Source organism: Cetorhinus maximus, chromosome 3, assembly GCF_964194155.1.
Source record: "Cetorhinus maximus chromosome 3, sCetMax3.hap1.1, whole genome shotgun sequence".
Taxonomy (NCBI): Eukaryota; Metazoa; Chordata; class Chondrichthyes; order Lamniformes; family Cetorhinidae; genus Cetorhinus; species Cetorhinus maximus.
The window spans coordinates 197912135-197925369 of NC_135881.1; the positions used below are offsets into that span (position 1 = coordinate 197912135).

Here is a 13235-nt window from a genome sequence, read left to right on the forward strand (position 1 = left end):
CCACACGTTCTGCCAATTGCCTTTCGTTTATTAAATTGAGGTAACTATTTTATTTTTTTGTTTTGTTTTGAATATTGTTCCATTAGACACAGCAACGGAATTTGCAATTTATTCCCACAACCTTAAAGCTCCAGGTATTTGTGCCAATTTAACTTGTTCAACGGACCTAACAGTTTGGCAGCAGTTTTCTGAGGTGTGTGCATTAAAACACAATGGCATTTTTCGCTAGGACTGAACGTGTTGCCGGGCAGACGTGAGACGCTGTTAAAACGGATTCTAAGCACTTAAAAGGAGAGTGTGTGTGATCATAACGGATAGGCGCTGCGTTCCAGCTATCGAACGGGAAAGTACGGGAGATCTAACGTTAGAAACAGTTGTGCACGGGGACGATAACATTACAACGCCGCTCTGGCGTCTGTGCAACTTCATGCCTTAAACATGGACGTCTAAATATTGGGGAGAGAAACCTATCACAAACACGATTTCTAACTCTATTTAAAGACGTGTCGAGGTTAGCTTCGTAAGGTGTTTGGTTTCAGATAGCTGAAAGCGCACAACATTTAGGGGGAATGTTCCGACGCGCTCTGGAAGAATTTCGGCTACTTGTAAAGAATTATTTCGGACAATTTATGGAGAGTTTACCAAGATAAACGGCCTTATTTCTCTAGCGAGTCCATCGTGCCTGCTCACGCTTTTGACTTTTAATATTGCAAAATAGATTTTGCAAAATAGATTTCACGATCAACATCTTTTTTTTAAGAAAAAAATTACGCCCAGTATTAATAATGTTAATTTTAATGGGGCGAATGCGTTGACTTCAGTCGCTATTTACTGAGGGTAGATCTGTTTTAAATGTGCATCTTGCTGTTTGAGACTAATAAAAGAAAACTTAACCTTTCTGCGTACCTGAAAATAATGTCTTTGATGTGAAACGTCATACTCCGACTAAACTGTTAAGATTTTAAAATGCCAATTGCCTTTTTCAAACAAAAACCATGAAACGGAGCGGTTCGGCGGTCACCACACTGTACGAGAAGTTAATTGAATACCAGCTAACTCTACAAGCCTGTGTCTGAAATGAGCAGAACCCGAAAGAAACACGTTTTCACACGTGTAGCTGTTTTATGCTGTGATCTCACACAGCAGCTCCCAAGCTCATCCGACCCAAAGCACCAGCAGTCACGTTTAACGCGTGGCGGCTGCTGTACCGCACAGCAGGTGGGGAAACTCTATAAATAGTTCCCTCACAGATCACAAAAAAAAAAATTAGCTGCGATTAAAAGGCACGGGGAGAGATTCTATTGCACTTTGCGGGTGAAAATTCTACAGAAGTGAATGCATTTAGTTGCGTTAAGCCCAAGGGGCAATTCGCTTCTTCAGTAGCAACGGTTTATTTTACTTCTGGTGGGTCCCTCTCTCTCTCTCTCTCTTTTGCTTTGCATCTGTCTTAACCCCCTTTGCTGGTTTCTGCTCAAATAGGCACACCTGAAGCTGTCCATCAGGCTCCTCCCCGCGGTGGTTGCCTAGGTAACGATGCCATTTCCACCCCCCCCCACCACCCCCCCCTGCAGAACTAACCATGAAACATTGATCATTAAATCACTCTGCTCCCTGTATATCCGCGCCCATTCCGCACTGTACCCGTATTCAAAGGGGGGGGGGAAAAAAAAACTATCGTCTTTCTGCTTCAAAATTAATATTTAAGAGACAATGAGAGGCTCGAACACTGCACTGACATCTCCTGTGACAAGCCTTCACCAAAATGCATGAAAATAATGGCTAAGAGCGCGATTCACCCCGTACTAACTTAAAATATGCTTCAGGATGACACTGGTATCGAGATAACACATGTTGAGGATTTAAAAAAATTCTTCCTCCTGCAATAAAGTGAACTTGGGGAGGAGGGAGGAATAACTAAACGCTTTGTGCGCGACGCTACGGGATTTAGGATAGGGTCGGTGTGCTTCGGATTTTATTCTCCTCTTTCTCTTGAAGGGCGGGTTTTTGGTTTCGGGGGTAGGGGATTCTGACAGTCACCAGGCCCGTGTAGCTGAGCTGCTGCGTGGGGAGAAGCCCTCCTGACTGACTGGCTGGCTGGAGCCCCTGCGGTACCCCAGCGCCTTTCATCCCCCTCCCCGGTGTAACTTTCATTCACACCGGCCTCCTCGGGAGTCGGTTGTAGGAAGGGTTTGGGAGGGGGGGGGGTGGAGAAGCCTGGAAAAGCCGCCGAGATTATAAACGCTCGGGGATATATATATATTTTTTTTAATTAAAAAAAGAGGGGGCTTGGAACGATCCGCGCGAAATCAAAATAATCAAGACTCCCAAGTGGGGTTGGCAACATGGTTAACTTAACCTCAATCGCAGATCTCACTGCACCTCAGCCCTGGCCAAAATAAACCCTCCCCCCCGGCTCCCTCGTTATCTGAGCTTGTCATTTATATATATATATATATATCAGTAACATGCATTTATCAATCCTTTATCGCTATGTCGACCTAACATTTGGATTAAATTAATCTGGGAGGTTTTACTACATTTTTAGCGGGTGTTTTTAGCCTAATGTTCCTTTCAGTCACTTAGATTTTTATTTTAACAGTGCCGTTCCATAGAAATTTTAGCCCTGCTTTCAAAATTTACGATTTAAAATTCAACTGGATTTAATAATCACATCCGTCTACTGTCGTGGTTAACACTAAATGGTTCTTCGCTGGATTTAATGCAGAGCGCCATCTAAAATAGTTTTAATATTTTGTTCTCAGCTCCCCTGCTTTTTTTTAACAGACAATCCGATTAGAATCGACGAGTTTACCCCGTGCACTGTAGCTGTCAGACTCGGGAAACATGCTTGCAGCATTTGAAGGGGCCAGTCTAAAGGTAGCACAGCCCGCCATGAATCCTGCCTTCATCTATAAATAAAAGGGTGAAGTTCTAAGGAGAGTCAGCACATATACACATCCAGTTAAAGAAGCCACTTTGTTCCAGATTAGAGATGAAGAATCTAATTCCCTATAATTTAAAAATAAAACAAATGCCCCGTTTTTGCCACATCCGAATGAAACATTCCCGCCTTTGTGGGTCCAATAAAATTTTTTAAAAACTCAATTTTTAAAATATTTTTAAAGGGGATTTAGAATGTCTTGTGTTTTGATTTTTAAAATGTAATTTTAACCTAAATCACGCACAGTTTGGAACATGGTGAGTGGGTTTATTTACTCTACACTGACGAAGTCTGTTAGGGTTTCTTGTGCCTGTTAAACGCTGTTACATTTTGTGTTTTGCTCCAGACTTTGATTCGGGGTCAGGTTATCATTATTTAGCTAGCTCCATTCCACCAAACACTTCTGCAAATTGAAATAAGGGCGACGCTGTAATCCCAACTCCTCCTCTCCTCCTCCTCCCTCCCCCGCCCAGTTAAACATCTCGCACAGTTTGGGGAAAATCACCCCCCCCCCCCCACCACCACCCCCCCCGGCCCATCAAGACTAGGACGTACATTCCCTATCAGGATCAGACCCCGCATGAGCAAGCGGAGGCCTCAGTTGTTGCTGAGGTAATCGGGTGCCCGTGCAAATCGGGTTACCACCGACTGTTCGTTGATTTATGAACGGCTGGAAAATTCGCTTAGCTAGCACATTAAATTTTCAACGGCTTGTTTCGGGAGAAATATTCCATTAGTGGGCACAGTGTCCAATTTGGGAAGTGGTCAAAACGCCTTACGAGAGCGTTGAATGAATTGATCCGAGGGGCTCAACCACTAGCTCCATCTGAGTGAGAACGTGTCCAATAAATCAGCTACTGACCTTTCTCGCCATGTATTACAGCTCAAACTGTTTCTTCTATTAGATGCTCTGTCAGCGTCCCTCTTTCCACTAATATCACCGCCCCCCCCGCTCCCCCCACCATTCCCCCTCCCCACCCCCCAACTTTATATCTGTTTTAAACTGAAGACATGGGTAGACTAAAAATGGGAAACCTTATCTCGGATCGATTCTAGCCAGGGCACTGTTTGAGTATCCTGCCTTATTAATTATGAAAGGATCAATCTGATGCTGGAAGTATAACAAGCAGAGCCTGGGATTTAGATATTTTTAAGTCATAATTTTAATAAAAATCGTACAACAGGAGCTTTATAACCATATTCTAGCAAGTTTTAACATCTTATATCATTTTATATTGTCTAATTTTTCGCTCAAACATCAAGCGACACTCATTTCAAACACAAAAACTCATATTTATTTCTGGATATGTAGCTATATTCATTTTTTGCCAGTTTGCGTTTGAGAGTAATCTTTTTGTTAATTTCTAAAATAATGATTGGTTCTCATACTGTTTCGTTTGAGATACATTTAAGACCCTTTGTGATCTATTCTGCTGCGCAACATCCAAAAATAAGTGAGCATATATATCATATATATATATATATTTAAAATAAAGAACCAAAAAAAAAAGCTTGTGAGGATGACAATATATCTTTACGGTACGAAACGATTTTGCGATTTTCCGGAGAGTTTTACCATTATGATTCGGGTTTGTAATTTTTGGAAAGACGATGCCATAGTTGTCCGGTCACAATGCGAGTTCCGAAATGATAAAAGCTCTGGACTTGAATACGCACTGGGTGATGGCAGTAAGAACGGAAGGAAGGTGTTTATTCAGCCAAGAATCACACAAGAGAGTGGACACCTTTTTTTAGCTTTCTCTCTCCCTCTTTCTTTCTCTCTCTCTCTCCGAAGGACCCACAACATTTTATAACGTTCGGCCCGAGGCCGTTCCTGAGTTTGAACCGAACTCTTGTGGTTCTAGTTGGCATCTTGAGATGGTTTCTGTTGAGTTTGAGGCGGAGCCTTGCGAGGTTTGCCGCTGCTGGGTAACATTTTGGCAAATAACACGAAAACCAAAAGAAAATGAGATATTTTCCAGTCCTAACCACAGACCTTCTTGGGGGTGGGGGGTGGGGGTCGTCACTGATGAATCACAAGGTCCCGTAATTCTGAAATGGTTTGCAAAATCCACACCATATGGAGGGGTGTGTGTGTGTTTGTGTATGTGTGTGTTAGTTTGTGTGTGTGTGTGTGTGTGTGCGTGCGTGTGTGTATTTTCCTTAAATGCTTTTGTGTAGGTTTCTAGATTAGAATCCAGGTCAGTAAGGCGGACAACGTTAAAACAACGAGGGTGAAACACTGGGGAACCATCGCGTCTGCAGAATTATTCCTTTCGCACAGATCAAACAAACTGCCTTCGAAATCCAGGTTTTTGGAATCTTCTTTGAGTTTTTCCCAAACATCCGTTGCTCCATCTTGACAGTCTGCGATGGCAGTCGTAGCGCATGCGTGAAAATCGTTCCAGTATCTACAGTGGTGGTGGTGGGGGGGGGGGGGCGGGGGGGGGAATGAATTCAAACATACAAATAAAATGTGTAAGACATTCAGGCAATTCAATAAAATGTTAAAGAGACATTATCTGTTTCACGTATGAAATCCTTCCCCCCCCCCCTCGCCACCACCCACCAATAATTTGCCATTCTCCACCACCCCCCCACCTCAAACTTTCCAACTCGTTTGGTGAGCAAGACGTGTTTTAATCATCATTAAGTGGCATAAATTTCATTTGTCACCAGCAATTGCAATCGGCACATTTTCCCTTTTTTTTTTCCTCTGAACAGTTCCTCGCACTGTGACTGCACCAATGTCCACAATTTCCCTCAACCCTAGCCGGCTGTGAGCTTTACGGATGTTTCAGTTAAAAAAAAAAGAAAAGATAATCTATTTTAGGGAAATCGGCCCCCCCACACACAGCAGCTCTAATATTTTACACGCAGTTGATCAACAGATCTGAATGCTCAATTTTATAACCATTTGCCCTTCCTTTGGTACAGATTTAAAAACGATCAAAAAAAACCATTTAATGCATAGATGACAATCGCTTTTGGGTTGGCTTTGCAATGGCCGAGCTTATTTCCTGAACACACTGTAAAATGCCAGCAGCCGCCCTTGTTTTGTACAGATGTGATGAATAATGAGATATTGAGATGCCAAGGCCTTCCTTTTTGTAGTAATTTTACCCTAATTGCATGTCCCAGAGGAAAACTGAATCATTTCTGATCTCCCCCGGCTCTCGCTCTCTCTCTTTACAGAACCAGCCACAGGAAGCAAGCGGAGACCAAAATCCCGAATATAAAGAAATAGAGTTTTCAATGTGAATAATATGTGGAGCGGTTTATTAAATAGTTAACCACACAATAAAATGCAGCAGCGGAGTTCATGCTGGGTTACTTGCGCCTCGCAATGAATATTAACTGTATGGAATCTTAAGAGAGCAGTTATGGTTTGCTGTATTGCAGCGAATAATTCAGCACTTCAGCTCACGACAGAACAGATTTCCAAAGCTTTCTATTTAGCCGATTACACTGTGTTCACTTCCCCCTATTCATGTATCTGCATCGTCCGTAAACGTTATCACAACACAGTATGTTATGGGCCATTTAAAAAGAGAATTGCATTTGCTACCAACAAAGATTCTTAGTGGAAACCAATTTAATATCTATTCAAGCCACCGTTATAAACCCGCAACCATAACACGTGTACCAATGAGAAAGAAGACAATTGCAATTTTATCAAACGTTAAATAGGTAAGGCAGGACTTTTCAAATAAGCTTTACGCAGTCCTTCATTCATCTCTATATTTTCTGTTCAATGATTAAGTGCGGCTTTTAAATGCTGCTGCCTGTCTGTGTACAGAGCTGTATATCCATGTGCCGTGAAAGCAAGTGAAGAATCAGCATGAACCCACAACAAATGTTAATAATTCTGTAATCCTTATAAAAAGGCATTGACTGTGGTATGCATTTCTGTACAGGGTAAATATTCTTGTGCTCATATTTGTAAATCGAGAGATTTAATTATATATTCCTATTACTCTTTACAGCCCATGGTTTGTTGGCATGAATTGTATAATGTGGATAATAGGCGTGGTTATATATGTATTATATATATATATATAGTTGAGGGATATGTGCAAACGCATCTACGCATTTATTGTTGTATAATGTGGGTAATAGGCGTGGTTATATATGTATTATATATTATATATACATATGTAGCTGAGGAATATGTGCAAATGCATCTATACATTTATCATTGTGTAATATGGATAATAGGTGTGGTTAGATATGTATTATATATTATATATACATATGTAGATGAGGAATATGTGCAAATGCTTCTATATATTTATCATTGTACAATGTGGATAATAGGCATAGTTATATGTATTGTATATTATTTATGTATAGCTGGGGAATATGTGCATATGCATCTATACATTTATAAGCTTGCAAACTCGAATATGCCTCTACCCTCTGAGGAAACCCAAGTACTAGATGGTGTAAAGTTCCCTTGCCTATGCGTGGATGTGTGTCCTTGCCTGTACAGATGTAGAAAACACACCAATATGTGAGCGCAAAGAGGTTGTGTTGGAGGGGGGCGGGATAAGCGGGGTGCGTGAGGGTGTGTGTGTGTGTGTGTCAGGGGGTGTTGGTGGTGAAGTTGAGCAGGTGAGTGTAAGAGACCATGTGGGAGAGTGGTGCACGAGGCAGGCGGTGAATGAGCCGATATTCCTGTCTGAGTGTCCACGTGGGAGTGTGAAAGTGTGCGAGTGTACGTGTGGACATTGGTGTCATACTTACGAGCAGATGGTTTTCACGTTCTGCTTATCGTCCATGTCTTGCTGGTAGTTCGCCACGTTGTCCCCCAGCTTTAGCAAACAATCGGAGAACCCTTTAAATACTGCATCGCACTTCCCCGCGGCCCGCACAGTATGGAACAGATAAGCTAGAGGAAGAATAATTAAAACAGTGATAATGAAATGTTGTTATTAATAATATTATTTTATCATGAAAAATAAGGCCACTGATCATTAAAACTGATCAGAATAAATTGTTGCTTTCATTTCAGGTGTTTTTCAGACTAATGGTTTTCATCTGCAATATGCTACATATATATATATATGTAATATTTATATATATAATTATATATAATGTTGATATATATATAAAAATATATATATATAATTTTTAAACAGTCCTAGAGCTCCTTTTACCAGTAACAGGCTATGTTCCTCTCCCCTATTCAGTTAGACAGTGACGGAGGCGAGTCTATTAATTTTAGACTAAGTAACATTCCCTGTGTGTTTAAAGACTATTTTTAAACACTTTCTTCCATGTTCTTACAATGCACCAGTTGGCACGAGTGTCGCCCCCCTTCCCCCTTCCAATCTGTCACCTGCACACGGCCACTGCAGGCCCCTGAATTTTACTTTCAGGCCAAATTCGTTTTCTAAACCTTTATTTTTGCGAACTTAATTGGAAGGTTTATGTATGTGTAGAGACCTTGCCCTTCGTCGTTTTGGGTTTTGTGGCGGCCGCTTTGGCCCTAAGATGCTTGCCTCTCTGGCTGCTACTGAGCGGCAGGCACATGGACAAAGCTCCAGATATTAGCTGCAAAGACACTGTGCTTAATGTGTGACAGTTGCATTTTCACAACTTCTGGAGTTAAAATCGGGGAGGTTCGAATACTTCTGTCTCTGATTCTCGGAATCCTCTACATCGTTTTTTTTTTAAAAAAACTGTCCACTTCTTTTCTGCTTGGTTGGTTGGTCAGATCACACTCAATTGATTTTCATTCGAAGTTCAATTGGATTTACGGATGAGCGGCCGGAATTTGCGAGCGGAACCGTGTACATGTTATTTCTTCCTATCAGTCTTGTCGTTAAGGTGTTGGGGAATTAGGCTGTGTTGGCCTAATTGATCACTCCATGGGTCCATGACCAAATGCGCCACGCTAATAAGAAGCGAAGCTAACAGGAGTGAATCTAGCACCGTATGGCGCTGCAATATTTGGCCTGATAATCAGCTGGTGGCTTTGTGGAGGGAACCGGTTTAACAAGAGGCAGATTCGGGAGACGCTCGGAGATACGGTAGCAGCCTTCAAAGCATCGGGTGCTTTTCACAGCCTGGATGTGGCATTTTCCTCTCATAATCTGCTCCCAATTTAGAAACGCCGATGACATTTTGAAAATGAGCCTTAATAAAGGTTTCAGCGTGCGGCACCCATTCTCAGCATGATTTTTAATTGGATCTTAAGGGTTGGAGATAAATATTTTAACTGACACTATTTTTTTGATTTAAATTGTATAACCTAACACTTTTGGCCAGCGAATTGTCCAATGGAAAGCGTAAGCAAATAAAGGAGATTAACTAATTTTAACAAAACAAATCTCCGTCTTCAAAATTCGCTGGAACACCACGTTACATGTATTTGTTACAGTCCCAGCTAAAATAGACAGTGGCTTGTTCTGTCGATTCTTAATGCACTGAAATGCATTTACTGACATTGTATTTTAATGGGTAAAGCATTAATGCGGTGCTTATTAAAGTGCATTAAAACGCCCAGGCGGTTATCAACCACCTCTCTCTCTCTCTCTTAAAAACAGTGCAATAGGGCCATTATTCGGTCGAAAGTAAAATCCATACGGAAGTGCTGCCGCGAGGAAAAGCCGAAGACGCCGCTCTATCTCGGTGATAGTGCAGTGACAGGCGAATTGATAACAACATTTACATGTTCAATTTTATCAGGCTTGCTCTCAAAATTCTCAACCTATCCACTTAACCACGTTAATTGTCCCCCCCCCCTCCCACCCTCCCTCTTGAGCGAACGAAAGTCACACTTATTTTTTTGCAGCGTTTTAGATTTTAGAAGGTAAATTCTTTATTCCACCCCGCTCCGGTTCCCGCTATCGTTTGCTCTCGAGGTCAAGTTGCGGATCCTCGGCTTTACAGTCGGGCTCTGTACCCAGTTTCTGGCTGAGTGAGGGAGATCCAGCACCCTCAATGATTTCTTCCTACCGCGTTCATGGGCTTATAATTTCTGGCTATTTAAAACCGCAATGAAAACAGCAACGAATTAATCCAATTACCTTTTCTAATATCTGGGAAATAGTTGGGTGACAGTGTTAACCAAAGTGAATCGGTTTTATATATATATATATATATTGAATTGCTGCAATTTGAGGGGAGGAGGGAGGGAGGGGGGGTGAAAACGAGTCGACGAATATATTTTCCACATAACATTTTACACACGAGTCTCAAAATAACCGTTAATAAATATCAGCCGAAGGTGCTTATGAATCTAACTATGGGGGCTGTAAGACTTCACTGGCTCTAAGTGTGGGTGGTATTTGAATGAAGTGGGGCGGGGGGGTTTGGTACAGGTTAACCCTGGCTGAATGTCAGCAGCGCGGGTTCGAGTCCCTCGGTAATGCTGCTGCCCTGAATCAATCGGAAAACTCAAGTTTTCTCCTTTGATCAGAACCCCCCACCCCCCCCCACCAACACCCCCCTTTAAGAAGTTGCCAGATTCGTGTCGCTATATTTGCACAAGCCGCCGAGAGAGAGAGAGGGAGAGAGGAACTGCGGAGAGCAGTTATATTAATTTTCAACCCACGTCTGATATTTTCCCCCCTCTCTCTCTCGTTATCAGACATGAAATAAACGAAGAATGGACGAGCGCTGTTTCCCCCGGTATCAGAAATCCTGTATCTTGTCCCAGCGACAGGGGAAATGGTTTGAGACTAACCCCGAATGCTGCGTCAAAGAGCACCCCCTCATCTCAGGCACCCCCCCCATCTCGCCTTAAAGACGGTTTCATGTGAAACCAGAGCGAAGCCACACTCTGGGCTGAACCTCACTCACTCAGCACTGGCACTGCCAGTGACCACTGCAGCAGGTCAGGATCAACGCGCGGTTACCGTCAAACCGGCTCAGGGCTGCACCTGCTGCATCAAAAACGAATGGATCAAGTATTATGACTTAACTCACCGAGCTGTACAGCGAGAGTAAGTGCAAGGTACACTCCGTTCAACGTAAGTCCCATCCTACATTGAGTAGAACCATTGGAGACTGAAGGCTTTCAAATGGTTATCTGTGAAAATGTGGGGAAAAGCCGGACATCGCACATTGCCAACAAGTTAGTTCCTACAAGTATAGCAGCACAGTGGAACTGGGGGTGGAATGATTCACTCCCGTCTGAGTGAAGTGGGAGGGGATGTAGGCTCAGCTTCGCAGGGCACGCACACTCCTGACGTATGGTTTACATTTGCTGAATCCTACTGGGGTAGGGGATAGAAGGCGCGCCATTTATAACCATCAGAGAGGCTGTGGATTATTCAAATCTGTGCGTTAATGTGGGGGGGATATAAAGCATCGCCCTCCCTCTGCCACTCGTTTAAACCCCCACCAGAAGAGGTGGGTGGGTGGCTGGGGGAAGGTGGAGGCTGGTTTGTGGGGAGGGGGTGGCGGATGCGAGGAGCTGGACCTCCACCCCCCCCCCCCAACCCCCTCGATAGCTCAATCTGAGTGGAGTGAAGATCACCGGAGCAGAGTGGGGAAAGGGAGGGAGGGAGATGATTGCAGGCAATGCTTGATTCTGGGAAGCTTCACTAGGCAGTGAATGTAGTGACTAGACCACAGCAATCTATCGTGTACAGCGCTTATATCGACTGTAGACTCACCCCTTCCTAAATCGGCTTGGGCGAACGAGTGTTAAACATTTAAACACACACCTTTGGATTCCTTTAATCAGCTTAAGGTCTAACCTCTCCAAGGCGTTCAGGTTTTTTGTGTTTTATAACACTGCCCTAAGCCTATAAGACAGGCGCTGGTTTTGATGTGCTGGGGGTAGTGTCTGCCTAGGTATATATATATATATTTTTTTTTGGAAGCAATTTTGTCCCAGGACTGTACAAGTGTAAAAAAAACAAAGGCACAGTCAGCCCATTTAACTGAAGAATGGCCCACTTCAAAACTTATCCGGCACTTTCTCTTCATTAATTACAGTGCCATGCTTTCTCTCCGTGGATTAAAGACATCCCTCATAAATCATGTAGCATCCAAAAATTAACCCCCGGATGGCGAAAGCGTTGGCTCGGATTCTGAAAGATGCCTGTAAAGTGTACACTCGGCTAAGGGGGAGGGAGGGAGAGTTAGGGGAGGGCTTGAAGTGTTTAAAAAAAGAACTTCGACTATAAATCAGGCAGCAGTCAGCTCACCACCCACCCTTCCTAAATCCACCTCTCCAGAACTGTTCAACCTGGGGGTGGAGGTGGGGGGGGAGAGAATAAAAGGAAAGCTGTCCATAGAGCGTCAATGGACCGGCGCTTAGAGAAAGAGAAGCTGAGGACTGGGTATTTCTTTTTCTCTCTCTCTGTCTATTTTTTTTGAAGCCCTTTTAAATAATTTATCCCTCGGTGGGATTACTAGAGAAGTGAATGACGTCAACCTGTGGCTGTGCCTTCAAAGTGGAGTCTCTCCTGACGTCAGTTGGAATCTCTAAGCCCTGCCAAACCTGATGGACAGAATGATGATCGTACAGGGAACCCAAGCCGCTCAACCTGTTAAAGAGGCCGCCCACACCCTTTACACACAGCACTCGCCCTGAGTGGCTGGGCAGGGACAGGCTTCATTCCAGGCTTGGGGAGGAGAAGGGGGGTCTCTCCTCCTTCGAGCCCTGTCTCTTTTTCTAACCTTCCCAGGATTCAGGTCCCAGGGACTATTCACTTACCTGCCAGACTCCCATTCACTCCTTAACGCGCTCAATGCCATTCTTCCCGCCGGGATCAATGTAAAACATCGATTCACTAAAATAAGGAGTGCAGACATTCTGTTTTTTTGGTTAAAAAAAAAATGTGCAAGCGTTCATCAGGCCAGCAGTGTAGCCAAATTCGGGAAATCGTTAAATCTAACATTTTCCCTGTCAATTTACATTCCGGTTTCAACCATAAACCAGAGTGTCGAGATTGGACAGGGAAATTGGCTTTTCAGTTTGTTGATCTGAGGATTTCCACTACCCAATGTCCCAGTCAGACCTGGGTTTTCTGTTTGTGTGTTTGTGTGTGTGTGTGTTTGAAGGGGGGGTGGGGGAGGGGGGTGGGAGGTGACATTTTAGATTCACCACGGGGATGATGACATTCCTCTTAACTTCTGAAACAGGTCCAGTCGAGAGTGAGCCACACATCGAAAGGAGCATTGATCGAGCCTACAGGGTGTGTTTCGAATGAAGGACTGGGCGGCTTTGTCCAGCCCTTCAGCCAAGCTCATGGTTGTGGCAGTGGCACGTCCACCCCTCGGACTGCCCTCGCCACCCCCACCCCCACCACCCCCCAGCTTGTCTCATTTTTTT

The 13235-nt window shown here is 43.6% G+C and overlaps 1 protein-coding gene across 1 annotated transcript; it reads right to left on the minus strand.

Annotated features, from left to right (window-relative positions):
* Positions 1-4080: 4080 nt before the first annotated feature.
* On the minus strand, positions 4081-11140 carry nrn1a (neuritin 1a). Its single transcript, XM_078535493.1, has 3 exons — positions 10877-11140; positions 7688-7832; positions 4081-5352 (listed from the first exon to the last, which is right to left on the minus strand). The coding sequence occupies exons 1-3, from the start codon at positions 10929-10931 to the stop codon at positions 5127-5129; spliced, it is 426 nt and encodes a 141-aa protein (XP_078391619.1). The 5' UTR covers positions 10932-11140; the 3' UTR covers positions 4081-5126.
* Between the last annotated feature and the right edge of the window lie 2095 nt (positions 11141-13235).

What these genes read in the sequence shown, in the direction of transcription:
- nrn1a (XM_078535493.1), bottom strand. Translation starts at nt 10,931, where the DNA reads ATGGGACTTACGTTGAACGGAGTGTACCTTGCACTTACTCTCGCTGTA. An exon ending in TACTCTCGCTGTACAGCTCG is followed by an intron (nt 7,833 to 10,876) that starts GTGAGTTAAGTC and finishes TTCTTCCTCTAG; the next exon opens with CTTATCTGTTCCATACTGTG. An exon ending in AACGTGAAAACCATCTGCTC is followed by an intron (nt 5,353 to 7,687) that starts GTAAGTATGACA and finishes CCACCACTGTAG; the next exon opens with ATACTGGAACGATTTTCACG.